Consider the following 26,485-nt stretch of genomic DNA (forward strand, 5'->3'; position numbering starts at 1 on the left):
GTTTTGCTCCGAGAAAGGCAAAGGCAGCACATTGCAAATTGCTCTGTGACAACTGGATCGGTCATGAGAACAAATAGTTGCGGTGTGCAACGTACCAAACTGAAGTTGTATTCACATTCACGATAAGCTGCTATAAAACTCGAAAATAAAGGTTGTACGGATTTTTCTTTTGCTCTCTGTAGTCTTTCAAGTCACTGAGAATTCCTGCAACTTTTTAAAATGTCGACGCAAGCACTTAATCTCCCTGAGGCCTCCCTGTGAATCTGTGTTAATGACCGAAAGAGTAAACCGTGATTCATTTGAATAATGTTTGTAATATTATCTGCTGTAACAGTAATTAATGTTTCAGGACCAGTAATTAATGTGTTTCACTGTGTGAACATCTTAGAACAGGTTGAACACGAAATAATATTCGTCACTGAAAAATGTTTCTGTTTCTACCTAGATATTTTCATAAAAATTACATAGATAAAACATTGTGCTTGGAATAACATATAATTAACTGTGGAGCTGCGTCATGACTGAACACACTCTACCATTCCGTGTGGATTGTACAGCCTGAGCTGAAACCACATAAACACCTCATTCTCATGGCAGAAGGCAACAGACTGCTTCAAATAGAATAAATACAGGTTATAGGGGAGGAAACCAAACACACATTAACTCTCCGGTCATGTTAATGTAATTTGCTATGAATGTTCTCTAACAGCAGCAATAACATTAAAACTATCCCCCTTGTACCACCAAAACAGCTCTGACCTGTCATGGCATGGACTCCAGAAGACCTGTGAAGGTGTGCTGTGGTATCTGGCACCAAAATGTTTGCAGCAGATCCTTTAAGTCCTGTAAGTACTCCATGGATCAGACTTGTTTGTCCAGAACATCCCACAGATGCTTGATTGGATTGAGATCTGGGGAATTTGGAGGCCAAGTCAACACCTTGAAATTTTTGTCATGTTCCTCAAACAATTTTTGCAGTGTGGCAGGGAGCATTATCCTGCTGAAAGAAGCCACTGCCATTAGGGAATTCTGTTGCCATAAAGAGGTGTACTTGGTCTGCAGAAATGTTTAGGTAGGTGGTAAGTGTGAAAGTAACATCCACATGAATGCCAGGACCCAAGGTTTCCCAGCAGAACATTTCCCAGAGCATCACACTGCCTCTGCTGGCATGCTTTCTTCCCATAGTGCATCTGGTGCCATCACTTCCACAGGTAAGCAAAGTACATGCACCTGGCTGTCCAGACAATGTAAAAGATAACATGATTCGTCAGACCAGGCCACCTTCTTCCACTGCTCCATGTTCTGATGCTCACGTGCCGACTGTAGGTGAACATGGGTCAGCATCGGCACTCTGACGGGCAGCAAGCTATGATGCACTGTGTGGACTGACACATTTGTATCATAGCCAGCATTAATATTTTCAGCAATTTGTGCTACAGTAGCTCTTCTGTGGGATAGAACCAGATGGGCTTGCCTTCGTTCCCCACGTGCATCAGTGAGCCTTGGGTGCCCATGATCCTGTTGCTGGTTCACCGGTTGTCCTTCCTTGGACCACGTTTGCTTACATTAAATGGCTATATTTAATTATGTTTGGCTGTGTTATTTGGTAATACCAAGTTGAGACTAGAATTAATTCGAGTAACTAACATACTGTGCTAAATAGCCAGTCAAAATTCTAGCTAATGGTAAATATTACAGACTTAAAAGTTTTAGATTTAGTAAGTAATAAAAGTTACTTTTCACAACAATTTATACTCATGTACATTCAAAAGTGGCAACTGTTTTACTTTCACTTGAGTACATTTTTGACTGGATCCTTGTTATTTTATCTATATTTAAGCATAATTTCTCAGTACTTTGCACAGCCCCTGTTCTCAACATAATACTAAAAGACTAGACTTCAAGACATATGTCCTCAATTTAAATGTGTTAAATATCACAATATAATCATATACACCAGATATAAAAAGTCTACAGACCCATGTTAAATTTGCATGTTTGGTTTTTTTAGGTAAAAAAGTGAAACCAAGTTAAATCATGTCAGATCTACTCTATTACCACCTTTAATGTGATATAGCAACCAACAAAATTCAAAGAAAACCTATTAGCAAGGCTGCATTAAAGAAACTGCAGGAATATATGGCAAGTATTGGTCGGTACCTGCATGTGACAGCAATCTTGTATTCTTCACATGTCAGGGCTATGGAGAAGAGCAACTAGAGTTAAGTCCTTTCTGAAGAAGGCAAAAAAAAACCCCACCTAAATCAAGACGGTAAAAAAAAGATATGTCTGGTGTAAAAACAAGACCGCACCCAAATCACCCAAAGAACACCATACCCACAGTGAAGCATGGGGTGGCAGCATAATGCGTTGGGGCTGCTTCTTTTCAGCTGGGACTGGGGCTCTAGACAGGAGCCATCATTTATAGCTCCAAATATCAATGTATTTCGAGACAAAACCTGCAGGCCTCTGTTAGGCAGTTGAAGATTTCACCTTCCAGCGCAATAAGGACCCAAAGCACAAATCCAAGTCAACAAAGGAACAGCTTCAGAAGAAGAAGATCAACATTTTGGAATGGTCCAATCAGAGCCCAGATCTAAATCCTATCAAAGACCTGTGGAATCACTTGAAGAGGGCTGTGCACAGGAGCTCTTCTTGCAATTTGATAGATCTGGAGAATTTTTGTGAGGAAGAGTGGAATAAAATTGCCAAATCCATATGTGCTAAGTTGGCAAACTCTTACAACAAAAGACTGAATGATGTATTACAAGGAAAAGATGCTTTATTATGGTGCACCTATTATGGTTTTTCAAATATTACCTTTCATGCAGTGCTATAGAGCTGTTTGTGAATGTAAAAACGTCTGCAAAGTTTCACGAATCAAAGCGCACGATAAACAGAGTTATTGACTCCCAAAAGAAGGAACCGATTCTGAACAGCTGAAACAAGTCATTAGTAATTCCAGACTTACTTCCTGTACTAATCTACGTAGGTTTGTAACAAAAAGCCCCACCTCTGGTCTTCATCATCTGCTTGCGAACAGACTGAGCTGAAACTCGTTATGGTAGTGGGCGTTTACTTTTTGAAACACGCTGACAGTGATAGACCAATCACAGCAGACTGGGAACTCTGACCAATCAGAGCAGAGTATGCTCTCTGAAAGGAGGTGTTTAGAAGGAATCCTTTAGAACGGATCATTGAACGAGTCGTTTTGACACTGGGGAAAAAAGGTAATGCTGAAGTTTAAATTATGAGCACATTAAAGTGCTTTTTGACCTTGGGTGCATGTAAATCTATTGTATGAGATCTTTAAAACAAAATTAGGCACATTTCAAAACCATAATAGGTGCACTTTAACAAAGGATTAGTTATGCAACTAGGTTATTTACCTTTTTTTCCTTTTTCTGTTTTTCCCCTAAAACATTTATGTGTATTTGTTTTCCACTTGAATTTTGTTGGTTGCTATGTCACATTAAAGTTGGAAAAAGGTCTGACATGATATTTATCTTAGCTTAATTTTTTTTTTACATCACAAAAACCTGCAGTTCTATCTTTTTATATCCACTGTAAGCGATTATCATCAGACACCTATGCAATACACAATAGACATTTCATACAAATCCCTACAGTGTAGCATTTAACAGAAACAATGCTATACAAGCTGACATGTGATTTAGCAGAAGTCCAGATCATACTGCAGGGACGTGCAGATTGGACACTGCCACTGACTTACATTTGAATGCAGAATTAAGACTCGCTGATTATTTGGCAGACAAAATTTTCTGGCTTCATGCTCCTACTAGTAACAGTTCCATTATGAAGAGGGAAAAAATTGAGATAACGGAGCTTAGAAAAAGTGCATGCATGTGTTATCTTCATGCAGTTAAAAAAAGAAACCCGAGGCACTAATTAACCCCAATTTCCGCTAAAATGTAATTAAGTGCACCTCCATGTCCTTAAGAGATTATGCGGCATTTTCCAAACTGGCTGTTAGTCTGAGTAATATTCATGTTTCGGTTCGGAAAGAGCTGCTCTGAATGACTGCTGCTGATCAGAGAAGCTCATCCTGCATTGAGAAATCTACTTTACTGAGATAGTATTAACAGTCTCCAGTGTGACCTGATAGAGAAAGCAATAAAGTGAAATAAAGAGAGAAATAGAGAGGGGGGTGTGAAGTGAATACGCTGCAGTAAAGAGGTGGACATTCTCGCTTCGCCTCAACAGGTTACCTTAGCAACAGCATGATGACTGAATGCAGGCTATGAGCCTGGAACACTGTTAGACAGATTTAGCACACACACACCACTTATTAGAGGCACTACACATTTTCAAAGATTTCAATTTGCCTGATATGTTCATTTCAATGACCTTCCACTCTGCCACAAAGATCCACAAAATAATATATTATACTATATTCATTTACCTATAGATTACCTTTTAGTCTTTTATTCATTTACCTGTAATCATTAATCTATATGCCTTGAGATTATGGATGGAACTGTATGAAAGATTCTGTGATTGCACAAACCAATACGATGGTCCTTGATACAGCTACTACAGCAGCAGTTATTATTAACCGGCGGATCATGGTCCAGATATAGCTGTAACAAAGTATTTCAACGAATTGAACAGAATACTGTAGAAGGACCAATAAACGTATGAAAAACATAAAACTTTTGATGTTTCGGCCTCTCGTGCTCCTATTCTTTGTTGCTAGAAAACACACACATGCACACATGGAAAGGACACTGGTTATATATAATTACACCCAGAGGTGAAACTACTCACTGATTACCCTCACACTCATCTCCCAAACTCCCTCCAACATTAGAGCCTTCGCTAAAATCACACCCCACCTGCCACGCACACCGCTGTATGACAATACCACTTTGTTAAATTCATACTGACAAACAGGGCATGGTTAAGCCACATAACATTTCCAGTAATGACTTATGTTGTTAAGGAAAATATTTATCCGTTTATGATATATTTACTTATATTTGGTATTCATGGATTAAAAATATGCTGATTTTAACAAAGAGTAACATTTAATTGTCGACATGTTGAAGCTTTAAATTTATGGAAGGAGTCTCCAGTTTCAGCACTTTTTCTTACTACCTTCAAGAAAAAGACAGTAGGGGGGCGTTTCTGGTGAGAGAACAACACACTTACTGTTATCACTTAAACTATAAATAGATAAAAATAAAGTATGAGGTCATTCATTAATACATTAAGAATTGTAATCAAATTGTAGAGGAATTGTAAAAGAATTGTAAGAGGAATAAAGCAAGGCAATTCAATCACAAGGAAACCTGACATAAGGAACAAAACATAACAGGGTATGCTTTTATTTCAAATTTCTCAACTTCATACCACCATGTCATTGTTAGTACGCCTCTTGTGTTTTTTCCTTACTTCCTTGGAACAATATACTATCACATGACTAATACAAACATGATCTAAAGCAGGGGTCTCCAACCTTTTTTCATTTGAGAGCTTTTTTTTCTCAAATTAACAAACTGAAACACCTGAAGGAGTCAGAGAAGAAAACAGAATCAGAGAATACAGTTCTTTATGGAAAACAGCACTTATAGTTATAGTTATAGTTGTCTGCACATAACTATACGCTTCTTTACGTATATATATTAATGAAAGTCAAGTCAAAACTAAATTAAACTGGAATATAAACAGCAGTAGCATTTCACATGTTGACCTACATTCTGAACTAAAATGTATGCCACATGAATGAGAGTGCGTGGTAAATGAGAAAAGTGCATGATGGGACACAAGTATGTCATGAAGTGCATTCACACTTTCTTACAGTTAATGGACACTGCACTGATTCCATAAGAGAGGTGTATGCTGGTGTGTATGCACTTAGGTTCACTCTTATGCAATCATTTAAATGTTCATCTGTCAGTCTTGTTCTGAATTTAGATTTGATCACATTTATATCAGAAAACGCTACTTCACAAAAGTATGTAGATCCAAACAAAGCTTGCTATGCTTTGAGGGCAGCTTGGTGAAGGTTCTCGTAGTTTCCTGGGTCTACCAGACTCCAGAAATGTTGTGAATGTTGCTGAGATTTCAACTGGATGATTATGATTTTGTAGATTAATAACCTCCATCTCGACAGGATTGACATTGAACAGTTCAGCCATCTGCTTTTAAATGTGATCAATGTCTATCTCCATGAAATGGTTGGCAATGAATGCCACACATGGCTCAAGATTTTCAAAATCACTGAACCTTTCCTCAACTTCCTGCCCAAGCCTGGACAGGAAATCACAATACTTGAATACATCCAAAACTTTGCTTGCATTTGAGCGGCTTTCTAACATCTTTTCCACTGAGGGGAAGTGCTGCAATCTTTTGTTTTTCAATTGAAGGTAAAATGACAGTTTTGCTTTAAATGCCTTCACAGCATTGATCATATCACATATGGTTTTGTCTTTACCTTGTAACTGAAGATTGAGCTGATTCAGTTTCTCTGTCACATCGACCAAGAATGCAAGATCAAGCAGCCATCCAGCATCAGACGACAGGTTAGTGTCCTCCCAACTTGCTTCCATAAAAGCCTTAATTTCACTCAGCAAGGAAATAAAGCAGTGAAGTACCTTACTCCTACTCAACCATCTGACTTCTGTGTGAAGGAGGAGATCGCCATACTCTGCAGAAATTTCATCAAGAAACAGTCTGAAACATCTGTGTTGTTTGGACTTTGCTCGAATTTAGTTGATTATCCAAACAACCGGAGTTGATGTCATGACATGATCAAAGCCTATAACCTTAGTGCAGATCGCCTGCTGATGAATTATGCAATGACAGTTCAAAAATTTAGGAAAGTCTGGGTTGGCCTCGCAATGTACAATAAATCCAGAGTGGTGCCCTATCATGGCTGGAGCTCCGTCCGTTGTCATAGCTTTTCAAGGGGCACGTTTTTTTTTTTTCCACCAGTAGTTCTTCAAAATGTTGTAAATGTCGACTCCTCTGGTCGTGGGTTTCAGAGGAAGCAATGTAAAAAACTTCTCTTTGGTGGAAAAATCATCAAAAACTATCCGGGTGAAAACAACTGGGCTGTATCACTCAAGTCCACCGATTCATCACATTGAAATGAAAACCATTTACACCTTTGCAAGCATTTACATGTCCTTTTCTAACTGTCCCATAGCATCTGAAGAAATCAACGAAACTCTCCTTGCCACTGTGTTGGCACTGAGCTGGACATCAGTGATAGCAGACATCATTTCTGTCTTGCTTTTGTGGTCCGTGAACAAAGTTTCGGCCACCGCAGTCATTGCTTCCTTCACCATGGCGCCATCGGTGAACGGCTTCTTGTGTTTTGTCAAGATGCGTTCCACTTTAAATGATGCCTCCTCTCTTATCGGTTTGGTGAATAATGATTGTTGTTTTTGTAATGTTGCTTTCAGCTGCTTCACATTTTCAGGTCGTAGCCCACTACCCACAGGAAAGTTATCATGAACCTGAGTGAAAAGGCGCTCAACATTGCATTTTTTACCACCACCAATGCCAGCGCAGCAAATTAGGCACACCCATCTTTCGCTTACGTTTGTGAAGAAAAACTCACTCTCTCATTCCTCATGGAAATAGTATGTTTTCTTCCTTTTGTTTGGTTGAACTCTGTCTTCACTCATCCTGAAGCAAACACAATTTTCTAGCTAATACTATAATATAATATGGGTGTGATGACGTGCTTGAGTGAAACTTTGACGTGATGGCCGACGTGGCAAATAAATACAAAATTTTCATTGGAGGGGGTGGGATAGGAAGTATTATAGCCCACTCTGATTGGATGAAATGGGAAAAAGGTTTCCAGAACGTCTTGGCAAGCTAACTACAATCAGGCCACAAGCTATAGGTAGCTCGTGAGCAACGTGTTGGAGACCCCTGATCTACAGTTTCTTACAGCATGTCATCACTAGTAATCTATAGTTTCTTGAAGTTACTGGAACACAACAAGTGTGATAGTTAATGCCGCTGCAGGATCTGGGGGAAATAAAACCCTCGCAGCTCATTTTTCTCAGCTCCATTTAGAAATAGGCTAAAGCTACCTGGGGGGCAGCCTCGTCATTGCCTCAGGCTCTAGCGTAATCCCGGTGTTTACTGTTGGGTCTGTATGCCGCAGTCGGCAGCAGCCTTCTGATCCCTGTCTCACACTGCGTTAGTCTAAAGACGCATGTAAATGTGATGTGCCTTCTGTGGAAGGCCGAGTGAGCTGCGTCTCAAGCACTAGGTCTCATGAGGCAAACCGTGAATAATAGCTGAAGAAAAGAAAAAAACAGGGGTGTGCACGCTTATGGAAATGTACTGATCCAAGTCCTACAATGCCGTCATGATATCTTTTGTGCTGGTTTGAATCGTGTTGATCCACAAGCATGAATGATACATTGTGTATAGATGAAAGCGAATTTTCGGCCAGTAGAACTGATGTAGTCGCCTGGGAGAGCGTCCAGTTGCCTTGACTTACTGCCATAACGAACGCTTTCAAATTCACACACCAAGGTCTAGCTGTCAAGGCGAGCGTTTAATTGATTGTGTAACTCATGTCTATAAACACGACCTGCGGGCTGCCAATTAATATAATAATTGTACTTATATTCATGATAATTCATGTAGTTCATATGCTGGACATTCACCATACAAAATTAATGAATATCTGTGAGGATGTTTCATTGATTGACAGAGTTATTAATATAGTGAACACCTCGTTGCTTCAAATTGTGAGCTATCCTAATCTACGTCTACTGATGTTGTTACCCAGCTAGGAATTTCTGTCTTAAAATAAAAAAGGGCTTATAAAGAAAGCTGCCTATTACAGCCATAATGGACTGATAAATACTCATTTATTTAGGAAAAATTCGAATAGTGTTAAGTCTGGGTGTCTTTAATAGTATATTTAGTAGTATACGATGCCTTCTAAAAAGAAAGGAATGAATGAACAAAAGAAGGGAGGAAGATAGGAAGGAAAGCAAAAGAAACGAAGGAAAGGATGAACAAAGGGTGTAAGGAAGGAAATAAGGAAGGAAGATTGTAGACAAGGAAGGTGAGGACAGATAGAAAGGCAGGAAAGGACCAATGGAAGGAAGTACAGAAGCAAAAGAAAAGAAGGAAGGAAGAAAGGAAATAAGGAAGGAAGGGTGTAAGGAGGGATGAAGGAAGAAAAAGAAAAGAAGGGAGGAAAGAATAAATAAAAGGTATAAGGAAGGAAGGAAGGAAGGAAGAAAGGAACTATCAAAGGAAGAAAGGAAGTATAAACAGAAGGAAGGAAGGAAAAACAGAAGGAAGGAAGGAAAAAGAAAAGAAGGGAGGGAGGAACATGGAAATAAGGATGTAAGAAGAGAAGGAAGGAAGGGTGTGAGGAAGTAAGGAAAGGATCAAAGGAAGAAAGGAGGTAAAGACAGAAGAAAGGAAGGAAGGAAGGAGGAAAAGATGTAAAGAAGAAGGGAAGAAAGGAAGGAATGAACAAAGAAAAAATGTATTGTTGAATAGCTCTGTGGGTTTTCTGTGAATCAGTTAATGAGCTAATAGCTAGTTATAAATAGCTAACGGCTGTGAGAATATTTTCCTTTAATAGTTTCATTAATATGATTACTCAAACATATCTTTTGGTCTTGGTTTAACACATCCGATTTCTGCTCACTGTTTATTATGAGTGAGATGGATAAACACATTCTCACACTCTACACAGCATAAAAAGTACTAATATGAAAGATTTTTATTGAGCCTTTAAATATAGTTTAAATATATGGGGATAATGTAAAAGTTGTTCCTTTGGACCAGTTTAGAGGGGTGTGTGTGTGTGTGAGTGTGTGTGTGTGTGTGTGTGTGTGTGTATGTGAATGTGTGTGGTGTGTGTGTAAAAAACACTGACCGTGCTGTCAGGATGTTCAGCTCGTGCACAGAGCCTCTTCTATTGTGTGGGGATTTCAGCACTCCTGCAGACATTTCAGAGCTAATCGTAATTCATGGTGTCGTATATATGCGTTAGGTTACTGACAGGAAATGGGTTTAGTGAGTGTTGGTGATGGCCTTATTTTTTTCAGGTTTTTTCCCAGCTCGCCTGCATGTGCATGCATGTGGCCTCTTTTAGTTGGCAGCACTCCTTGCTAAAAATACGTTCCCGCACGTCGTCTCAAGAATTTCTCTCTGCTGTTTCTGGAAAGCGAGAAAAGCTATCACCGCATCCCATATGCTAAAAAAACAGAAAGCTTCCTTTGTAACTTAAAGCTTCCTTTGTAACTTCTTGTATGTTTAGGTATTTAATTTAATCCCAAATCATTTGACACATTATTGTAATATTAACCACACAAAGCATAATAGTGATAAAACAATGGCTCAAAAATCTCCTCATAGATGTTAAGCAGAGTAATTATAATTGGATTATACCATGGTCTGTCTGAGGCCCTGTTCACACTAGTGCCTTTTCATTTTAAAATGAAAATAATCCTTGTCCACACTGGAGTTTCCGCTGTGTTTCACTGCAATGTGACACGACCAAAAACGCATGTCACATGACCATCCATGCACATACAAGTGTAAACAGGAAATTGGTTGCTAGTCACCAGATGGCACAATGAGCATGATGGCGAGGAAAAGCAAGGACGTCTTTATAAACATTGGGTTTATTACATTCTAGTCATTCTATTTTCCTTGGCATGTTTTTTCTTTATAAATATGGATAATCGAGGCTAGCATGTACACTAGTGTGTACTTAATCAAATTCAATACAAATTCAAATAATTCACTTTATTTGTAACGTTAGTACACTGGCATATTGCAGTGAAAACATAAACGATACATCATGGTAAAAACAGATGCATAGGTCTCATAAGTGGTCATACACTCGTTATGAAATAAAACAATAAGGGATATTGTTCCTTTTTAATGTAGGCTGTTTCTGCTGCTCTTAATGTGGGCTGCTCAAATGGCTTATGGGTCACAAAACCTTGTCACCACACATCTCACTCGTTTCCCCTTGGTTTCATTGTCCACTGTGTGCTCTCTTTTGGTCTAACCCCAAACCGGCGGTCCATGTAGGGCTTATGCCGCTTGAAATGAGATTTGTTGCCGATTGCTCTAATCATAGCTTGCCTCTTGCGCATGTAGTGCGCACCTGCAGTGTTATAAAATATAGAATTTATCTGCACAATGGCTGCTAAGGATGACAACAAAGCCAGCAAAGCTTGTGGTTCAGTCTCCATGTTGTTGTATACGATCAAGGTAGCATAATGGTCATATGGTAGGGGCTTGACGAATCAAGGAAGGATACGCAATGAACGAGAAGAGCCAATCAGGGAGCGAATGTTGGCAGCCACGCCTTGGTTTTCAAAAGTCTTCGTTTTGGTCTGTTTACACTGAGACGCGAGTTTTCAAACTAAAACGGGGTCTTCTGCGTTTCCAAAAGTCTCAGTTTTCGAGGGTCGAAAAAGCCGGAGTAGTGTAGACGACAGGCGTAACCGTAGCAAAAGTTATGTGTTTTAAAAACGAAAACACACTAATTTAAACAGGGCCTGAATACTCGATTCTGATTGGCTGGAAGGTGTGCGTTCAATCCGCTGAACGCACAGGTAGTTCCAGTCAGTTTACTCACTGTTCTAAATTAATGCGCCACCTATTAACAGCTGTAACCATAGTAACATACAGTTACAGTTTCATACAGTTACAGTAGTTAAACTAACAGCTTCATTATTAGTAGAGACGCGGCACAGACGCAGGTAATTCACACACACAATCTCTCTCTCACTCTCAGGCTCTCTCTAATAGCTATTAGTAACCTTATGGCACTACTTTATCTCTGTGGAATTCTAGACCTAACGACCCATACATAAAATAACTAATGAAAATTAAACGTTACTTTTATCCTTTCAGTCAGCTTCTTCACTGCAAACATCAATGACCGTTTTAACTTACATATATACCACGCAAAAATGCGATTTTTTTTAAACTAATAGAAGGACGACTGCAAGCTAACTTAATCAGTGCAACCATGAGACAAACAAAATGTACATTTATATAAAGCTTTACATATATGGAAATGAGGAGTGAAATCTTTTTGTTGGCAAAAAAATGGATGATTAACGTTTTTGTTCTGTTAATTGGAACAAACTTTCAAAAGAGGTCTAAATAAATAAATAAATAAATCAAACAAAAAGAAAAGTTTCTGCCACATCTAAACCATGCCAGTGTTCGTGTTATTTTTGATTAACCTACTTTTAAGTTCGACTTAAAGTAAATCTTCATTTTCACTTAAAAATTGTTCAGTGAAACCAATGATGGCACCAGCGGCACAATGAAGCGGGATCAGAGAAACAGAGCGTTTTAAACGGACCATTCAACACTATTTGGCAGCCATTAAATCCTGCTGCATGCGTACAAAGAACGACTAATGGCACAATTACACAGGCTGAGGAGTCAACGCATCAAAGACACAGACGAGATAAAATGGAACAATTTGTCATTCCCAAAACAAGCGATCATGCTTTGGAATAAAACCGCAGCGTGAAATCCTGGCAAACGCACACACAAAAAGCAGCTGTTGTGCAGTTTATATCTATTGCCACAATCTGATCCCTCCATTTCCAGTGGTTTCTATACATTTCTAGATGGATAATCTGTAATCTATCTATCATTTTGGGGGTTTTTTTCACTCCTTTTGAAGGAAGATTTAATAAATGACAAAACTGACAAATCACCCACAACACACAGATCTCCACACACAATGTAGCACAACACCACTATGTGCATCAGTACCTAATGTATTATTTGTATCTTAGTGCTTCAATTATCCGTATCTGTATCCATATATATACCTGAAGTGGGCGTGGCCTAAACTAGGTATTTTATTTATTTAAAATGAACCCTACCGCTATGACACCGTCTTTGTTTGGTCTTTGTTTGTCTTGTGAGCTTCACATCTGACCACTATGGTAAGACCCTCCTGCTCACACAACATTTTAGTTGCACACTTCTAGCTTTCTAAATAAATGAACAGTGCACCTCCTATTCATCTTAACATCTAGATAATGCTTTCATCTTTGGTTGGTATCTAATAGAAAATACCACAAACAGTAGGAAGACCACACGCCATGAATATGACACATTAAACGAAGATTCCTCAAAGCACCTCAGAAGCTCAGAGCTTCATTACAGCCCAATATGTAGCCTTGGGTACTGGCGAGACCTCATATGGTCCCACAAAGCTTCTCAAAAAGGAATGGGAGCTGATGCTGACGGCTAATCATACGCAACTCTATCCAGCTCAAATAAGATTCTGGTCTGTACACATCAAACACAGCTGAAAAATAAGAAACAAAAAAAGGTTTGGATTGGCAGTGTGCTTTTATGAATATTCAGCTTTCCTCGACAGGACGCGGCGTTTTAAACAGTCAGAACAGTCTTGCAGGTGCTTCTCTGTGACATCTCGTTAAGCATGAAATGTTGAGAAAACGTGAGTGACTACAAGGAGAGGTGGGGGAAAACATCTTGGCGTTGCAACATCTGTGATGACAATTTATGATCAAGGACACAAAGTGTGTGCTTTGGAAAGAACTCAGCGTGGTGTTGAATTTGTTTTTCTGTTTGCCACAAGCAAATGCAGAAAGGATACGATTCTCTAAAACACGCAGAGCCTATCTGTTTTAATGAACTAGTAAAAGATTACCCTGTACATGGAATGATTTGCATTTAAAACGAGTGTCTATAATAATATTAGTCTATATTCTTAAGTATGAAGAAAAACATTCATATCAGACACCAAAATTCATTTTGAGTACATGGATTCCTCTGGTTGCAAACAAGACAGTGTTTTTTAATTATGCAGAGTACTGATTCAGCTTTGTAAAACACTCAGGTATGGCTTCTGCTTGTTTGTGCAGTGGTGTATTAACAGCAAACGGCTAACCTTTGGCTGTAACATACACACCGCTTCAAGTTTTCATGCCTAGAACTAATTGGGCATTTGGCTGCTCAGTTGTTTATTCACCAGCTGTTTGTTATTGCATCATTAATTCATTCATAAGGGAATTAATGAAAGACGTAGAAGGATTTAAATCTAGATATGGTACTTGCATTTAGAGTCTGTTACGCTCACCTCTTCTAATGAGGACCAAACAAGAGCCAAAGCAGTAAAGCAGGTCAGCATGAGGCTGAGGAATCAGAAGAAACCGATCAGAAGCAGTGCTCATAACTGGCTGGTCTACTGTTAAAAGTACACAGATACATTTGTATTGTTCTCATGATTACAAATAATGTGGATATATCTAGAGAACATGATGAAACAATTGTGTTTGTTGTTGTTTAAACAAATTATTTAGTCTCATTTTAGGAATAGTGCTGTATCATTTCAGACATGTTGTTTAGTCTCATCTCATACATGTTGCGTAAACAATGTAATTAGTCTCGTCTTGGACAAGTTATTTAAACAAGTTGTTTAGTCTAATTTTAGATAAGATGTTTAAATATGTTTTTAGTCTCATGTTAGAGAAGCTGTTTAAACAAGTTGTTACTGTAAGTCTTTGATAGGTTTTTTAAACAATTTATTTATTCTCGTCTCAGGCAAGATGTTTATACAAGTTATCTAGTTTTTTAGTCTCGCTGTAATCAAATTTCCCCTGTTTTGGGAGTGCTCGTGATTAATGGGTCATATGAAAACTGACACTCAGGGCATACTTATGAAGAATTTGCAGTTCTTCATAAGCATTTATTTAGGTTTAAATGTTATCATTTTATTGTGGCAGTCAAAAAAGCTTTAGTAGTGCTGTCCGTTTATCTCTGGACCAATGTTATTGTGGAGCGGTGTGAATTGTTTGCCCAGCATGGGGCTCACACCCCTCCCCTTTCCCATCACGGTACTCACCAGCAGCTAAAAACAGTGTCACGATACTCTACACACAGAAACCCAACAGTGTCCTGACTAATCTTATAACAGACTTCTGGGAATAAAATAATTCATTTGTTTATACTGATTGAAAATGTCCGATAAGTTGATTTCCATTCCTCCAGTGGAATGGGAGGGTTAAACAAGTTCTCTGATTTTAGAGGAAGGGTGCACATTTGAAAACCTGGAGAAGCTACAAAAAGGTCTGATGTGTAGTTATGTTTGTATGGTGTTAGGAGAAATACATATGGATCCAATGGCACTGAGCATGCTTTAACGGTGTCAGTGAGGCTACAGCCTTATTCACTGGGGAGGCCTGCATGGGTGTTTTTTCTTTTTTTGGTTGCATATGGCAGACATGTTCATGATGGGCTTAAACCGGCAGAACGCAGGTGAGGAAGGGTATGATTTGAAAATCAGAAGAACCCACAAGGCCTGATGTGTAACGTTCCATGGAGGGGAATGCTGGGAGAGAGAAAGTAGAGTGACTGTTGTGCCAACTGGTTCACAGAAGTCACAGCACGTAAAGGTACTGGTGTTTTATTTGCTATCTTGGCTTACATCCTGGTACCGTATGCTTGTCGTCAGCCGCTGGCCATGCTCTGGCATTGGACTGGGGTAGAAATTTTAAAAAAAGTTTGTTGTTCCGTATGTTCCCACTCACTCTTTCTCACAATTGTCTTCTCGTTAGACATCATGTCTGGTCCTGCATTTTCTGATTCTGCACATTAACCCCGCCAGTCAGCCATGTTAGACACACGCCTTTATCTTTACTGGTCAGAAATGTGAACATGGTGGAATTCAGTGTTAAACGTGCAGATAACACTGTTGAATACTGTGCTACAAAAAAGGAGTAATGACACTGAAACAAATAAAACAAGAATAAATGAAGTCTTGTGAATGGGTAAAGTTAGACACATGATTAAAATTTCTCCTGGACAAATAATATCATCAAAATAATATTTTAATCTAGTCAACTGTTTGTACCAACAACAACAGGAACATCAGCCAGATTAAATAAAATGACGGCAAGATAGCTACCAATGTGGATAAACTATTGTAGATTCGGGGATTTGCGGTTTGGTATATATGTGTATGGATGGGAGATGAAGATAAGGAGTAAACACATCATATATAAATCAAATCATTATACCCAATGCTCATTTAAGAGGCTAAATTAGTGGATGAACATCTGTTACAAGATTGCGAAGAATAGGAACCCTTTTTTGCAAGAGTAAATGTGGCACATTTGGCCTCAAAGAGTTTACCACAAGATACTGGTATGGCTTAAGAACATAAAAGCCAGGATAAGCCAGGCAGACATTGTACATCTTGTTCTTTGACTCACACTGCATCACCAAGGTCTACAATTTATATGCTTATGCTGAATGTGAAACATAATGCATACGGACAGTTCCGTCCATTGAACAATTGTTAAAAGTCAGGAAAGCCTTGGTGAATCTGTCAGAGTGGGACCACCTACTAAAACTCAGTGAAGAGGGATACCACAGGGACACAACTTTAACCTTTTTTTTTCCATATGATGTGCTCTTATTTGCAGTATTCTTTTAATGCTGTTATTATTGTTGTCAAACAAGAGGGCCAACTCAGTTTGTAGGGGGGAAAAAACCCACTCACACTGCATGCCAGGCAATTACATTTCTGGCATGTCAGAAATTCATTAGATTTTCCATTTTGAGATGTCTGGACAGTTAATCAGGCATCGCTAACCAACCCTAAACCCATCCTCAAGCCAAACTCAACTTCCCACTCCCATCCCTGCCAACGCCGCTGCTGAAATTTGCCTATTTCCGAGAGCTGATTGGTGACACCCAAATCACTTTTGGAAATGGACGTAAATTATACATTGTGTGCCTGGCATTACAGGATCCTCAAGGGTTTTGTTAGATGGTGGTTAACTTCCTAGAAATTCTTCGTCTTTAGCTTTACAGATTACACATGAGAATTAAAGCCCATAATTCTTTAGCAAAGTGTTAATGCGCAAAACATCCAACACATCCCATTTCCCCATTTCATCTAGGAAAAATGGTAACACGCACGTTAGGCTCGGCTATTTATGGATGTTGACTGAGGATGACAGCTTCAGGACGAATTTCTGAAGTGTTCAGAAGGATTTTAACCACTAAGATCCATTCAAACGCCTCAAAATTCACTGGACAGCAATTCATCTTTCAGCTGGACAAACTGCCAAAACAACTATAAAGGTTTTCAGGGAGAGGAAGTGAGAGGTTCTTGACTGGCTGAATCAATCATCCCATCCTGAATCACATCAAGGTGTATTTCACTTGAAGATATTGAAGACGTGACCTGTTTTAGTGTCATCACAGGACAAAACGAGCAAGGATAAACTTATGTGTAAACTTTCATGGGCTTATGATTCTGTTATTGTAAAAGCAGTGCCAGAGTGAATTTGTATGGATGAGGACTAACTATGTATAAATTCGGCAGTTTTGCTCAAGCTGGATGTTTGTACTTTTCATTGATAAGGCTAATTCATCATTTCACCAAATCAGATAATATGTATTTTGATACTGTCAATGGTTATGATGTGTCTGCTTTGCTTTCTAACATAATTATTTTTTATAATTTGTACCAAGATAATAGCAGAGATAAGTGAGCTAATACTTAGATAATAAAGTTATGAGAAATAGGATCGGATATCTACACAGTTAGAGGAAATGAGGAATTCACCATGAGGAGCTCTTCATACAGCCACAGCTTCTCTTTTTCCTTTACCTGGATGCAGCTAATAAAGTGTTTGAAAAATCCTGATGTTCTTGAGGTGGTGAGAGCTCAGCAAGTATGGTTCTAAGTGTTTCCAAGATAATGATTGGGAGGTTGTGAGGTCAGACCCCAGGAATTCCAGAGAGCCACAATTACTCAACAATATGCTTGGACTGGACTCATTTCCTGGTTTCCTGGTCTTAAAAGCTGTTAAACAAATAAATAAATGTATATAATTCTGCAAGGATTGAGGGGTTAACTATGAGTCACCAATTTCACACATCTTTTGCATGAAACTAAACAAGACTGTGATTTTTTTTGTGATTTTTTTCCCCAATACTATTTAATTTAATGTTATTTAAGATTGTTATTTTGTTTAAGTATGAAATGACCAACTGAAATGAAGTGACTAAATCCATCTGACTATAAAAGGAGCTGTTACACTATAGTTCCCCCAATATACATCCAAATACCCTCATATTAAATCTGGCATATTGCACTTTAACCTCATTTCATGGTTTCTTTTCAAATCCAGTGGGCTACAAAGACAAAACAACAACAACAACTGTCACTGTGCAAATATTTATAGACTACGCTATATCAGTTTTTATAAAACAAACCAAAAAATAAAATAATCTCAGCTGTAGACAGATCCTACTACATCCAACACTTCACAACAACATGCGTGTCCAGGTCTGTTACCACTTACACCAAAGCTTTCCAAAAATAGCTCCATCTAATTCCCTGAAAGGGAAGACTGCCATCTTTGGGTCAAGAAACGATAAGGAGTCTCCTTCTGACAAGCACTTCACATGCAAATCCAAAATATGTGAATCAGTCTCATGGGCGTGGTTATCTGATGGCTACTCCTCCAGTCTGTCACATGTTTACATGATTATGCATCTAATTTTGTATCAGACTTGTAAAGCTTAAAAACTAGAGCTGTCTGTGTTTAATAATATGCTGTAATAATTTCACTGTTTCATAGAATTGTGCAATATTCATTCTTCCCTGCTCAATAAATGCGTATTTAATCACCTTGTAACTATCATCATCATTAACATTATTAAATGTTCAATGTTAGATTTGACACTTCGTTGTAGACCTATTTATTCTTTTTAGCCCAAATTTCATAATTTTTTTTCCTTCTATCATTTTTTTTGGTAAAAACCGAAAGTCATTTTCAGCCAAACTTTTTCAGTGACATTCCTAATAAATACAACTCACTGATGTTAACTATAACTATATCATGTTATCCAAGTCAAACATTCACTGGTAGATTTTATTTCACATTAAAGGGGTCATGATATGAGAAATCAAATTCTCCTTGGTCCTTTGACATATAAGAGGTCATTATACTATTAAAACATCCTGCAAGTTTCATAGCTTTACACCTCCAAGACATCGAAACCTACTTTTACATAATCACACTGTTGGCCCCACCCACTGGCAAAGATGTTAGCCAATTATAGCAGTGGGTGGTTACATTGAAGGTAAAGGACACAAAAAGCGATCGTTTCAGCCAGAGGGTCAGAGACAGGGTGGAAAAAGTTTTAAATTACTACATAATTGGCTACATTTTGTAAATTTAAAACATGTAAATAATTACATGTCAGGGAAGATGAAAAAAAAACATGTCATGACCCCTTTAATGAACTCACAACAATCTCCATTTACCTTGACAGAAATTGCGGGTGCAACAGATTGGGGAAAGGGGCGGGGCTTCCAGGTGGTGTCAGTTAAAATCGGATTATTCCAGATTAATATGTTGACTGGCTTATCGCCCATATTTTTTTATTGCTGCTCATCATAAACTGCTCTTTTGGCAGATTTTTTGAGTGATAAATCATACTAGCATACTCCGATGTTCAATTGCAGCGCTCCTACACAAAATGTGCAAAGATTGGCAGGTCTGATAATATAAAATAATCAGAGTAAAAATCTGATTACTGGATTTTGTGGTCGTGTACTATTGTGTAATGATGATAAAATTGTTATATCGCACAAACCCACTGTTTCATAATGTGTGCATATTCAGAAGAAAAAAAAAACACACATTAGAATATTCATCCATCCATTTTCTGTACCGCTTATCCTACAGGGTCACGGGGAACCTGGAGCCTATCCTAGGGAGCATGGGGAACAACGCGGGGTATCCCCTGGACGGGGTGCCAATCCATCGCAGGGCACAATCACACACCCATTCACACACCCATTCATACACTACGGACACTTTGGACATGCCAATCAGCCTACCATGCATGTCTTTGGACTGGGGGAGGATACACCCACAGCACGGGGAGAACATGCAAGCACTGCGCACACAGGACAGAGGCAGGAATCGAACCCCCAGCCTTGGAGGTGTGAGGCGAATGTGCTATGTCCTAAAACACATGCTGCATACTAAGTAGCATGTCCAAATAATAACGACACCATACTTATTAGCATGTCAGTAATATGTGATTTGAGACGCTGAGGACACAATTATCTGCTGTTACTGTACTGTTGTCTCTTCAGTAGTACAGAAGTGTTATAATCTCGGTACTGTGGTGCAAGTTTACTATCCTCATGGTGTGCAGCTCTAATGCTGACATTAGTGACATAGCTATTTCACTTAAGCTGTCTAGCTAAAAGAACAATATAAACAACAAAAATGTCACACCTGGTTGCTTCTGTTGTGTGTATTTTTATTACCTGAGCAGTGCTATATCTCCTACTGATCTGTGCATTTTGTTTTCCGATCTGTCTTGTGGTCTTGGAGCTGTCTTTCAGCTACAAATTTCAATCTGCTTTTTGTGAAGGCTCTGACTGTGAGTTACTGTTCCAGGATTGCCAGAGTGACTCAGCTGAGAAAGTGACAGAAAGTGAAAAGTACCAGAGTGACAACAGCTCAGAAACTCTATGTGAAAGAGTATGTTTTAAATTCCCTGACGCAGAAATAATGGTTTTGTTTGTTTGTTTGTTTGTTTTTTTATGCCTCACCCTTGAGAAAACATGAGTTGTCAGTTTCTGGTTTGAGCGATATGAATGAATTTCTTTTTATTATTCAAACTCAATTTTTTTCTGTGTATTATTTTATATTGTATTCTGTGTATTTTACATTTCCTTTTATTCTATACGTGCATACTTGTTTATTATTATTATTATTATTATTATTATTATCATCGTGGCAGTACAACACTATGGTATTACAAAAGTGTACAATATAATGTAGCAGGGCTGTACAATACTGAATAAAAATGTGATATGTGATAACTTGTTTAAGGGTGTAAAATCAATAAATCAATTGCTATATATTCAAAAACTGAAAATGATATAACCAACATACATGTTTCATGTTCTTTTGAGGAAAAGAAAGCATCCCCTGCTATCTGTGTTGCCCAAGCTTTTGCGATATGTACATTTGTGATATTTTAATACTTTCGATATATTGTGCAGCCCTATATTATAGTAGAATATTCAAGTGCATTAAAAATATTCAATCTTGTAAGCGATTGCAAGACAAATTTCATTTTAAAAACTGTTATAGAAATTTAAAATATACAGTGCTGACAATGCAACTAATGCATGCATACATTGTTGCGTCCACAACAAACGAGATCCATCAGAAGATGCTTTTAGGCATGTACTGGCCTGTGAACGAGAGCAAAAAGACAGACAACAACAGGGCACAGTTGGGCATGTACTAGATCAAAGAGAACTTTTAAGCTTATACTTGTGGCATCCCTCGGTGGTTCAGACGAGAGCATACTTGGCTAATTGGAGTGGAGCTAATAGGCTGCAGTGCCTGACTCACGGCAGAGTTATGTCGACAGGCTGTTGGATGTGAACAGGCAAATGAGGGAGCGCACAGAGCAGCCTGTCTCCCATCTCCGAGAAGGTGTGTGTAACCTGCACGCAGAGGTGACCACTTGGTGTGAAAGTGTCTCTGAAGGATCCTCCTGCAGCTGGAATTCTCATTTCTCACCTCACAATTAAGGCAGAAAGGAGGAAATTGGGTAGGACATAAGACTCTAATTTGGACCATCTAATGGCATGGCTGGCATCTTTCTCTCTCTCTCGATCTCTCTCTCGCTCTCTCTCTCTCTCTCACACACACACACACACACACGCACACACAGACTCGCGCACACAAGACTGAAAAAATGAAGCTGAGTGAAACCGCCGACTCAGCACAGACAACTAGAACTACCAGTTTTATAAATGCATTTGTTCTCATCTATTATCTGACATTTTAAATCATAATCTAGAATCCAATTATTCATTTTGCCACCTAAATTCTATGCACAATCATTTAAAATTACAGATATTCTCATTTCACTCCTAAGTCAGCTAATAAAAAAGCAGGGGTGTCTAACATATGTCCCACAGGCCTGGAACCAACCCGTTAAACACCACATGAATTCAGAAAAGTTTTCTAAATTAAAATCTGTTCTATGGACTGTAATTGAACTGAAGGATTTGAAACAAGTAGAAATGGTGGCAGAGATGCCTCAACCAGCATCAAGTCTAGTCCTTCTTGAAAAATAAATAAAATAATAATCACAGACAGAAAATGTTGTCTGGAACATGAAGGTGTAACTAACATCTCTGCATGACAAACAGAAAGGAAGCCATTGAAGAAAAAAACATTTTAGACCTTGATCTTCTTCTAATCAACCAAAATCTAATCAGCTGGTTACACTGAGAATCCCATATAAATCCTACAAACATTCAACCAGTCATTTTTAATATACAGCGCTAATGAGAATCTCAGATGGATGCATGGCCGGATAACCCGAAACCACATCTCAAAAAAGAAAGCATTCAAAAAAGAGCTATTCTTTGTTCTTCCATAGGGAATGAGAGCAATAAACTCCGAGCATAAAGTCAGCAACTGACAAAATGTGCGTCTAATGATTTACAAGTCTTCATTAGAAAGCCAAAAGGTTGATGCTGTAACCGTGACTCTTTTCATAAGGGATTACACAGCAAGGGGGGTGAATACTTATGCCATTACAACTTTGACTTTTTCTTTTTGCAAACTATATTGATTCTTCTCACCTCAATATTCTGGGTTATTTTGTGTAGATTCATGAATTATGATCCCAGTCAAAATGTGGAAAAGTTCAAAATGGGGAAACAGTTCAAGCTAAATGTTGAACGAGCACATTACGGCTGGGTGATATGACAAAAATATCCAATCACTGAGGACACTCTACGATACTCTACAGTGTAGAAATGTCCTCGTAGAAAAGTATTCGAAGAGTGTAGAGTCTTTACTCTACGAATACTTTTCTACGAGGACATTTCTACAATAAATGATGCGTATCGAGATATATAATTCAGCTAACAAACTATCTGCAATACAGTAGTAAGACAAACAAAAATCTGTTAAACTGAGTTTGATGACACGATACTGTTCTTTAATGGCTTTACGTTGTTTTGTTTTTAATTACGTCAAATCAACGGCATCCATACAGTACCATTAGTTTTTAAACATTAAAACCGTAAAAAAAATACATCACCATACCAACGATATCATCATAATCATTTATCATGATACTGATATTATATTGATATATCGCCCAGTCCTAGTGCTCATATTAAAAGAGTAATTGATGTGTAGGTCTGATTTTATTTTTTTGCACCGGACACCCTGACATTGAACTATGTCTCAGAAGCCAAAAAAAAAAATCTGCGTTTGGAATGTCTGTCAGATTAAGTACATGAGCAAGTGCACACTTCCTCCAAGTCAGTTAAATCCCAGTTACTCACACGACTGATACGATATCCCCTCGCTGCACCTCATAGTTCCTCACGCTCCAGCGGTTCAAAAGTACGACGTCAGACGACAAGGCTCCCTGAGGGTTCAGTGAGGGCTGATGGGAAGATTAAAAACCCAGTTTTAGCACACACACATGCCACTTCGTTTTAGTAGTGACATGAGCCAGGCCCCAGAAAACACACACACACACACAGGGTTAGAGAACACCGTTAGCGCTCATCTGTTTGCACCTATTCATAAATTCTGCATGACTTTTTTTTGTTTGTTTGTTTGTAATTATTTCCTAATTTCATAATTCCTCTGCTGCCTGCGAGATAATTAGAAAGAAAGCGTCGATGAGCCTTCCCCTGCCTCCTCTCTACAAACCATATTTTCATGCATCAGTTGGATTTTTAAGAAAAATTGGCAGAATCGAGCGGTCCTGTTCGGGATGGGGTGGAGCTCGGTGTTCAACCGGTGTTCAAAAAGAACTACAAAAGTTATTTGAAAGCTTTTGCTGGAACTTCAAATCTCTGATGTTTTACCTAAGTCCAAACCCACACATGGTGCATACTAATGAAACCCTTAAAGAAGAATAGCTTGCTTTCCTCTTTGTGACAGTTTATGAAACAACTTGGGTGTGACGACAGACTCTCGAGCATGAGAGCGCACTGATATGACACACAGGCATCCGGCGCATCATTAAGCCAGATCTCCGCGAGTCATTTCACGCTTGCCGGCGTAATTGACAGAATATCTCTTATCTACTTTTTTTTCCCAAAATAAATAACCTGACGAGAGCTTGCGGCTGGGGAATTTATCTCTGCCACAGATGGTTGCTCTATCATTTTTATTCAGACATCCTCTCTTATTCTGCACCGGTGTCAGCTTTCAGCAACGTCCAAGGAGTTCACTTTTTTTTTATTTTTTTTTAATTACTTACTGGCTGAACAGGCAGGGAAGAGCCATTCATAAATAAAACGTTAGAAATGGGTGTGTGATGCCACAGCTGAACAAGCAGAGGGGAATTAAACAGGTGGAGGGCAAAAACACCTGACATATTCCTCTTCTGTTCAACAAACAACCAAATTAAAGTCTACTTACTGAACATGTATTCGCTTTAATATATATGTACAGATTTCTGGAGCAGAAATCAGTACATATCAGTTATTGATATTTTGATGCTGTGTTAATATATATGTATTGCTCCAGCTTTAATATGTCAATTCAGTTTAAAAAAAAACATCAACAACACACATTTCTAATACATGTTGCCGAACAATACTGTGGAGGATTGATCTTCCTGCAGAGACGGTAGCTCGATAGCTCACCTGCATGGACGCGCCTTCCACCCGCGCCACGTAAGCGAGCCGATCCAACACCGTCACTGTGACAGGTACGGCTACAAAGAATCCGCTCACGAATGCTTTCAAGTATTTCCGTCCAAGTCCTGCTGTCTGAGCCATGTCCTGCAAAGACAAAATAGCGTCCATTCACTATAAAAAGCATCTGCACAGTTTTAATAAATAATAAATAATACATTTTAACTATAGTAATAACAAAATGTTGACTGAAATAATTATACTCTCACCAGCTACTTTAAAAGGAATACCTTTTCACCTTTATCAGTCAATCATGAGGCAATGGCGCAATGCATAAAATCATGCAGATACAGGTCAAAAACTTCATTTAATGTTTACATCAAACATCAGAATGAGGAAAAATATGATCTTGGTTGGGGTCAGATGGTCTGGTTTGAGTATTTCAGGAACTGCTGACCTCACACTGGAATTTTCACACACTAGAGTTTGCACAGAATGGTGCGAAAAATTGAAAACATAAAGTGAACAGAAGTTCTGTGGGTGGAAGCACCTTACTGTTGAGAGTTCAGAGGAGAAATACAAACGCTGGACAGGTAAAGACTTTCCCCTAACTGCATGAATAAACAGCGCTACAGATGTTCCTATTAAAGTGGCTAGTGAGCGTAAACGATAATCATTAATTTACACCAATCAGCCATAACATTAAAACCAACAGCCGAATATTTTGCTGCTAAAACAGCTCTCCACCTCTTAAGATGTGCTGTGGTATCTGTCCACTTTCTTCCATTGCTCCATGGTCCAGTTCTGATGCTCACATGCTTCAACTGCTTTTGGCGGTGCACAGGGATCAGCAAGGGTACTCTGACTGGTCTGCGGCTACGCAGCCCCATACTCAGCAAGCTGTGATGCACTGTGTGTTCTGACATCTTTCTATCATAGCCAGCATGAACTTTTTCAGCAATTCGTGCTACAGTAGCTTTAATGTGGACTCGAACAAGACAGGCTAGCCTTCACACCTCACGTGCATCAATGAGTCTTGGGCACCCAAGTCCGGTGATCTGTCACCAGTTCACCGGTTTGGGCACCCAGGCTAGCCTTCACACCCCACGTGCATCAATGAGTCTTGGGCACCCAGATCCGGTGATCTGTCACCAGTTCACCGGTTCTCCTTCCTTGGACCACTTTTGGTAGGTAGCAACCATTGCATACTGATAACAAGACCTGTCATTTTGGAGATGCTCCGACCCAGTCGTCGAGCCATCACAATTTGGCCCTTGTCAAAGTCGCTCAGATCCTTACACTTGCCCATTTTTCCTGCTTCTAACACATCAACTTCGAGAACTGACTGTTCACTTGCTGCCTAATATATCCCACCCCTTGACAGGTGCCACTGTAACGAGATGGTCAACATTATTCACGTCGCCTATTTTAATGTTATGGCTGATTGGTGCATATACAATATCAGTATTAATTTTATTATCTGACAAAAATAATAGTCATATTTGGTCATTTGGTTATCTTCCAAAAGCAAAGTTTCCAAAAAGCAAAAGTATTAACTGGAAAAGTGCATTTACTGAAGAACATGTAGAGTGATTGTGCAGCTTTAGAAAGTCCCTGTTGTTGCTAGGTGGTAGACGTTTTCTGTAAGGTGATGTTTAATTAAAATTTATAAACGGAGTCTCCAGTGTCCGTGCATTGTAACGTCAGTACGTTTTCCACAGGGGAGTCCTCAGGACAGAGGATTCTGCGCTTTCTAATTTCTCTCTAATATAACAA

At 38.9% G+C, this 26,485-nt stretch overlaps 1 protein-coding gene and 1 long non-coding RNA gene across 5 annotated transcripts in view; one reads left to right on the forward strand and one right to left on the reverse strand.

The window, feature by feature from the left end:
* Positions 1 to 26,485, reverse strand: part of immp2l (inner mitochondrial membrane peptidase subunit 2) — a 127,836-nt gene that overhangs the window by 90,497 nt on the left and 10,854 nt on the right. For all 3 annotated transcript variants that reach the window (XM_053631221.1, XM_053631222.1, XM_053631223.1), the window contains exons 2-3: positions 24,719 to 24,856; positions 23,399 to 23,502 (exon numbers count right to left, since the gene is read on the reverse strand). In XM_053631221.1, coding sequence (XP_053487196.1) covers positions 23,399 to 23,502; positions 24,719 to 24,853 — 239 coding nt within the window. In that variant the 5' untranslated portion in view covers positions 24,854 to 24,856. The remainder of the gene's footprint in view (positions 1 to 23,398; positions 23,503 to 24,718; positions 24,857 to 26,485) is intronic.
* On the forward strand, positions 8,737 to 19,368 carry LOC128611591 (uncharacterized). 2 transcript variants are annotated; one of them, XR_008386579.1, is made up of 5 exons: positions 8,737 to 11,735; positions 12,283 to 13,468; positions 15,058 to 15,099; positions 15,253 to 15,425; positions 16,938 to 19,368. It is a non-coding gene; the product is annotated as an uncharacterized LOC128611591 (long non-coding RNA). The 2 variants fall into 2 exon arrangements; XR_008386580.1 differs by lacking the exon at positions 16,938 to 19,368 and having other exon boundaries at positions 15,253 to 16,782.

This window comes from Ictalurus furcatus, chromosome 8 (assembly GCF_023375685.1).
Source record: "Ictalurus furcatus strain D&B chromosome 8, Billie_1.0, whole genome shotgun sequence".
Classification (NCBI taxonomy): domain Eukaryota; kingdom Metazoa; phylum Chordata; class Actinopteri; order Siluriformes; family Ictaluridae; genus Ictalurus; species Ictalurus furcatus.